A 7,456-nucleotide genomic window follows, 5' to 3' on the forward strand; every position below is an offset into this window, starting at 1 on the left:
GGGCAGGTTGGTCAAGCAGGACCTGCCTCTCATGAACCCGTGTTGGCTGGGCCTGATCCCCTGGTTGTCCCACACATGCCTTGTGCGCGCCCTCAAGATGAACTGTTCCATAACCTTCCCCGGCACCGCGGTCAGGCTGACAGGCCTGTAGTTCCCCGGATCCTCCTTCCGGCCCTTCTTGTAGATGGGCGTCACATTGGCCAGCCTCCAGTCGTCCGGGACCTCCCCCGTTAACCAGGACTGCTGATAGATGATGGAGAGTGGCTTGGCGACCTCCTCCGCCAGCTCTCTCAGCACCCTTGGGTGGATCCCATCCGGCCCCATAGACTTGTGAGCATCCAGATGGCGTAGCAGGTCGTTGACCGCTTCCTCTTGGATTATGGGGGGTTCATCCTGCTCACCATCCCTGTCTTCCAGCTCAGGGGGCCGAGTACCCTGAGGATAACCAGTCTGCCTGCTAAAGACTGAGGCAAAGAAGGCATTAAGTACCTCAGCCTTTTCCTCATCCTCGGTGACAATGTTCCCCCCCGCATCCAATAAAGGATGGAGATTCTCCCTGGCTCTCTTCTTGTCATTAATATATTTGTAAAAACATTTTTTGTTGTCTTTAACGACAGCGGCCAGCTTGCGTTCCAGCTGGGCTTTTGCCTTTCTCATTTGTCATTCTCTAACATATTGTTATTGCAGGAGAAAGGTAGTTCCACTGACATCAGAAAAAGGAAAGATGGAAAGGTTATCAAGGTTAGGGAACAGTAATCACTGAATTTCTGCTTATGTCTGTGCCCTTCTAGAAAAATAATTTTACCTTGTGCTGACCAGTGTAAACACATAGGGGAAGGGATTGTACTACTGCAGACAGACCAAAAGCCCTCCTCCCCAAAGTGCCTCTTTGGAGATGAATTTAGACTAAATAATGGGAATATCTTGAAGACTAACAGAATTCAAAAGGAAAACAAGGTGTTCAAGACGACTCTCATTTCTGAACCTGATCTCTTGCTCCCAGTTAGGAATGCTCTAAAGGAAATACAGAGTCCTCCTGTGAAGCAAGAGACAGGTGCTGACTTAATTCACCCATACACACACTGGCTGCAGATCCCAGGTTTCTTCAGTAGGAGGATCCCAGGCATGCAGTGCTATCTTCCATAGCCTGATCTGCTGGTCCCAGGATCTACGGCTGTACTTCTTAAATTTGTTGGGAGTTCTAGGATGAACTCCTGGTATTCGCTGATTCCTGTAAATACACAGTAACATTTATATTTCAGGACATGATTCTCATTCTTAAAAAAAATCCTCAGTCGATCAGATCACACAACCATCAGTAGCCTAATAAATAAAATTTTCATATTTTTAAACACTTAACTGAAATGGGTATATTCTAAAACATTGTCAAAACCAGACCACACAAGCAACAACTAAAAATAACATGCTGAGCCAGACCAGAGGTTCATCTAGTCCAGCACTCTGACAGCTGCAAAAAGCAGATCCCTACTGCCCATGGACAAATATGAAACAGAAGAAGCATAACTCATACCCCTTCAATAATATTCTATCCTCCAGCTACTTCTATCTCAGTTTTCCTGAGTCAGGTGAAGTTTCTTTGTATTTAGTATTGTACTGAGTCTGGCTGGGATGGAGTTAACTTCCTTCATAGCAGTCCCCGTAGTGCTGTGTTTTGGATTTATGGCTAAAACAGTGCTGATAACACACTATTTTTTGGCTATTGCTGAACAGTGCTTACACAGCTTCAAGGCCTTCTCTTTTTCCCACTCTGCCCTGCCCCCTCCCGCAGCTACTAAGTTGAGGGGGAACAAGAAGTTGAAAGGGGAAACTGCTGGGACAGCTGACTCTACCCAAAGAGATATTCCACACCATATAATGTCATGCTCAGCAATAAAAACCCGGGCAGAGGAAGAGGGGGAGGTGTCTTCCAGAGACTGTCAGGCCACCACTCTGCTTGTGGGAGGCAGCAAGCGATTGCATTTGCATCATTTGCTTTTTCCCCTCGTTCTTTTCTTCACCTGTTAAACTGCCCTTATCTCAATCCATCAGTTTTCCCACCTTTGCTCTTCCTATTCTTTTCCCATCCCACTGGGGAGAGGGAAGGAGCAAGTAGCTGTGTGGATACTTGGCTGCTGGCAGGGGTCAACCCACAAGTATCTTCAGTTAACTTTTGTTCCACCACCGTCCATGCATTATTACAATGGCGACTGCTATAATTCTAAACAGCATTTGTCTTTTGGGAGTATAGAAAACAAAGTACCCACACTCTCTGGGTAAAATCTAAATGATACCTATGCCTATCCACTGAATCTACGCTGGGCAGACACTATAACAATGCTGTCTGGGATCACCCAGTGGCTGAAAGTGCTATTTCTCAGATAGTATCCCAAACCCAGATCCTGCCCACCACAGATTACTGGAGAGCTCACTCAAACCGTACATTCAGTACAAAATAATTCTGTTTATAGTCCTACCATAATGGAGTCAGCTGGAGAAAGCAAGAAATCCAGGTTTTGATTTGTTAGTTACTAATGAATCACTGAAGACTGGTCTCCCTTACCAATACTTAAATGCAAGGCTTTATTCAGTCCTCATTCAAAGCTGTCATTTCCTGCTATCGATTAACTTCACACTGGCCTAGCAACACAGTCACCAGAAGTATCACAGGGAGCTGATTAATACAGAATTTATTTCAAGCATGTTTGCTACTAGCAACAGCAATACACAAAGGGAACATTTAGCTTTAATTTTTCCCTAACTAAATTTGCTCATATGCAGGAAATACCTGGTTTCTCTTTAACAAAAATCAATTGATTCAAGTTTTTTTCACTTACTGTTCATATCATTTTAAGAGAACTAAAGCTGTGTGCTGATCTACACACACGTCAGGAACAAATAGGAGTTTATTTGGAAATGTGCAACATAGCGCAACTTACTTTGGAACTTCTTTAATGTATCTGTCATATGCAAGGGTATTCTTTCCAAAATTGATCTGTTTTTGTCTTCTCCTCAGAACCACTTCATCTGTTTCCCTTTCAGCTGGATTAGCAGAATCACTTGAAACAGAACTTAAAAATAAAAATTAGAATTAAGTTGAAAAGAACCTTAATAGCTTTACAAGTAAAAACATACTCTAGAACTGCATGTATTCTTACTCTGATAGACAGTAAGCACAACTCTTACTTCACCAGTTTACAGAAGTGAAAGTTGTGCTAATCAAATGAATCATTACAGCAAAAAGAGTAGGTTTTGCAAGTTCATGCAATTGCTCAGGTTTGTAACAAGTAAACATATACCTGAGGGTACTGGTGCTAGAGCTGCCTCACTAGAACTTTATTGCTAGTCCTACAACAAGGAAATCAAATTATACACGATTATTGCACATGTGTACCAACCTCCTAACGTAATTATGAAAAAGCTTAAACTCAATAAAACAAAAATGGATAATATAAAGGAGGCTAGTTTGAATGATCTAATAGTCATTTCTCTCTCCAAGCCTCGATGGTTGGTTTTCCTTTTTCCTTTCACTATTCCAGTATTTCCTCCTATGGAAAGCTGTAATGAATATGGAATTTAAGCTGAAAAAGGAAGAAAATTTGAAACGATATTACAAGTAGCTTTTGAGATAAGACTTCTCAGTGCTACTCTCTCCTTAAGGCTTCCTTCAGGCTTGATATGAAACAGCCTGGCTGTGTTTCAAATCTTCATTAATGTATATAAAGTAGTTGGAGAGCATCAGATGGCTATTGATAAAACCAACGCAACAATAGTTAATAATTATTCAATACCTACTTCGTCTTTTTTTTATTTGATGTCCTCATTGTTTTGCCTTCTTCAATTCTACCTTCCCAGTCAGGGCAACTAGAAAGAGGTCTTGAATCTTCTGGTGTTGAAGAGCTGGAAAATAATGAGAACTCAATATGAATGTTTGTTGCTCATAACGTATTTAACGACCAGAAACTTCAATAGTGGACAATAACAGCTCCACAACTGTAACACCATGGGTGTGCCCCTACTCCATTTCAGTTCAAAGTCAAACAAATTGAAACATTTCAGCTCAAGTCACCTTCAGCAGTGATGTAAGATTATCAGTTTTACTTTGCAGGGCAAGAAAATAGTCATGAAGTGAATTTCACGTCAGAACATAGACCTGACCACCTCTTAAAATACTCCCAGCTCAGCCAATCCAAATGCTTCCCTCTACTACTTCAGGACCTTCTCAATACTGCCATTCCATCAAAGAGCAAAATTCATGAAATTACTTGAGGTCAAAATCATCAGTCTAGTCACTGCTCTCTGTCGTCAGCTAAGGACTTTGTCAAGGACAGAGGAGATGCTTAAGAAACAGAAAAATGCCCGTCACATCAGCAGAACTAACATTTTGTCAGACATCATCATATCCCAACATATCATTTCAAGAATGTAAACTCTGCTGTGTAAAGCCAAAAAGGGAGTCAGGAAGCTCTTACTTAAATCATCAGTTGGATCACTGATGTTCTCTGAGTGAAGAAACACTTACCAGGTTTCTCATTAACTTAAAAAATATAATAAATGAAAACTGTATAATTCTATAATGTTCTGAAGCGCTGAAAACTTCTGCTTTCAGCCTGTCCGCTTCTTTCAATGTTAATGCCTCAACATTTAACGTAAGTAATATAAAAGTAGATTTAGCTTATAGTCTTACTTTCCCTGAACAGTTTCACATCGACAGATGAGATTACCATCCATGCTGCCCATGTCATTTTAACACGACATAAAGATTCCACACTAAGAACGAACATATCTGCTCAGCAAAAGAGAAACACAAAATGCTGCTAGCACATCCAGTTTGACTCACAATCATAACATAGTGTTAGTATTTTTTATGATAGCATCAAAGACATAGAAAACACTCCTGAATACAAGGTCTTTCCTAAGCTCTTGAAAAGATTCATTTATTAACTGAAGCAATATTAAATACGCCATCAGAAATGACAATCGCCTTCATATAATGTAATACTCAGAGATGTAGAAATTATATACAAAAAGTTTTCATGTGTCCTCAGTAAAATATTTCATCTCTTCTAACTTACGTTCTACTCAGTTTTCTGCACATATCCAAGTACTCGCCACTCTTCATACTTCCTGCCAGACATTAGGGTACCAATCTCAACCACTTCCTCCAGCGGAGGTCTTTAGTCTAGAATATCCAAAAGCAAAGCAAAATACTCCTAGAACTACCTACCTATAAAATTTGATCTCATCGCAAAATGCCCTCGGTACTGGACTACACACACACAAAAAAAAGTATTTACTAAAAACTGTAGTACAGCTGAATATACCGAGTGCACTGTCAAGTGAGGAGACAAGCATCATGGCTTGTCCACGCTTACACATAAAGATGTGTAAGCAAAGCATAAAAAGTAACAGCACATTGCTTCAATTGGAGTTTTATACCAATATTGAAGATCTCAGCAATAAAGGGCTTAAACTACTGCCTTGGTATATACCATTTCTGTCTTTCATATGCAATATTTGCTAATATTATGGCATGTATTTCAATTAGCCAAACCCTTGCATAATGCAGAGATCATTTGCTAACTCTGCACTACTGTATTATTAGAAAACATTTAACTTAATCACGTCCAAGGTTTTGCCGGATTCCTAAAGAAAAGACTGCAGCAAAGTGAAGATTTAAACAAACTTCACATTTATTCCTTACCTCTCCAGCCATTGGTCTAAATGTCTACATTGATATTCATCAAACACCGAAGAATCTGAATCATTCCAGCCTCTACATTCCTGTTCTTGATGCCAGCAGTGTGGTTGTTGCACAGAACTAGAAAATAAGAATTTTCATCAGAGATCAAGTCACTGGTAGTCACTGAACATTGCCTATACAAAACAAATATGGACAATCTGAATATCGTAATTTATAGTTACAAAACGCCGATTTGGCATAGATATGTGATTTGCGTCAACTTACTCATTCAGGCAACACTAACTTAACAAAGGTGTTAGACAATGCAGTTGCTGAGAAAAGGTCTTTGACTAATGCAATTAAGACATTAGAATTTTAAAATAAACTGTTAATATTTAGATAACCAAAAGTATACCCTTTCTCTATTTGCAAACAAAAAGGGGAAAAAAAACAACTGAAGACTGGCACCAGTGTTTATGGAACTGCTGACACGTGCCAACATTCATAGACTGTCCTCTGTCACCAATGCATTATTTGACATTCATATACCATTCTACACAGCAGTAAACTCGTGGAAGGGGCAAATACAGAAACATCACTTCAACACAGGAAAACAGCACGTCTAAGGAGAAGCAGGTCAAACATTTATGTGGAAACAATTTTACACAGGAAATTCTTTACCAGACACTGCTGCGGAGTTCTCACAAGTAAGCATGGGACAAGGAGCTAGAGTGGGGTGCTTGTAACGTGCTGGAAGGACAGCCAGAGATTGCTTAAGGATTAAGAGTTATCTACATTATCCTCCTCAGTTCTGGCAGCAGTGGTATCTTAAATGATAGGTTTCTAAACAAAACACTGTCACAGCATCTACTAACATCAGACCTGGCTTCTGGGCTAAGGACCACACCTGCAGATCAGCCACCACCTGCCTAAGAGAATGACCCTATACTGCAGACTCCACACAGTAAACATACTGCTGTTCTGTACGTGCAAGTAAGCATACTGTTCTGTACGTGCGAGGCCTCTGCACTTTTTAAGTCAACAAGTAAGAGGGAAGGAAGGTTTTTGTTATTTTAATCCTGGATTAACAACCTATGTTTTCTTCCCCTTCCTCCTCCACCCTGACTGGCTTTGGGAGTTTCCTGCTCCCAGAGGGCTCAAAGTTACTAACACACAGCACTAATAGCTTACTCCTGTCCATGGATCTAGGCAAAAGGACACTTTCAACACATTCGATTTTTGCAAAGGCAGTGAACAGATAAAACCTTTCTCTAACCACCTTCAACAACAATTACGCAATTTAAAAACTTGAAAGAAACAAAAAAAGAAAGGAAGAAAAAGCACGACACCTAGCATGCCTTAGGCAGAACACTATTTGAAAACCTAGGGAAAAACGCTAACAGAAAATCGTGCGTTTTAGAAATATTCCAGTATTTATCTAACTCCAGTGCTCTGCACTCCCCGCCCACTTCAGTGTCAGCCGTAAGGCAAGCCCCAGTGCCTCCCGGCCGGACTGACGGCATTTCACCCGAGCCCGCACGCCTCTGCCTGGGCCGGGACTGCGGCCCGTCTTTGGCTCCGAGCCCCACTGCCAGAGGAGACCAAAGCAACCCCGGCAAGGAGGCTCCCGCAGCGACGGCGCCAGCCCGCTGGAGGGGGAGACGCCTCCTGGTGTAGGGCGGCGAGCTGCCAGCAGCTGCCTCCCCCCGCGACCCCCTCGCGGGTTCCGAGGGGGACGAGGCCGAAGGCGGGGAAGGGCGGACGAAGCCCATCCTG

General features: G+C 41.8%; 1 protein-coding gene across 1 annotated transcript in view; it reads right to left on the reverse strand.

The window, feature by feature from the left end:
- The window catches only part of LOC103920983, a 16,651-nt gene extending 9,199 nt beyond the window's left edge, over window positions 1-7,452 (reverse strand). The window contains exons 1-5 of the mRNA XM_009328876.1: window positions 7,199-7,452; window positions 5,702-5,818; window positions 3,793-3,897; window positions 2,937-3,068; window positions 1,082-1,231 (exon numbers count right to left, since the gene is read on the reverse strand). Coding sequence (XP_009327151.1) covers window positions 1,082-1,231; window positions 2,937-3,068; window positions 3,793-3,897; window positions 5,702-5,818; window positions 7,199-7,452 — 758 coding nt within the window. The remainder of the gene's footprint in view (window positions 1-1,081; window positions 1,232-2,936; window positions 3,069-3,792; window positions 3,898-5,701; window positions 5,819-7,198) is intronic.
- Between the last annotated feature and the right edge of the window lie 4 nt (window positions 7,453-7,456).

Source organism: Pygoscelis adeliae, unplaced genomic scaffold, assembly GCF_000699105.1.
Source record: "Pygoscelis adeliae isolate BGI_AS28 unplaced genomic scaffold, ASM69910v1 Scaffold66, whole genome shotgun sequence".
Taxonomy (NCBI): Eukaryota; Metazoa; Chordata; class Aves; order Sphenisciformes; family Spheniscidae; genus Pygoscelis; species Pygoscelis adeliae.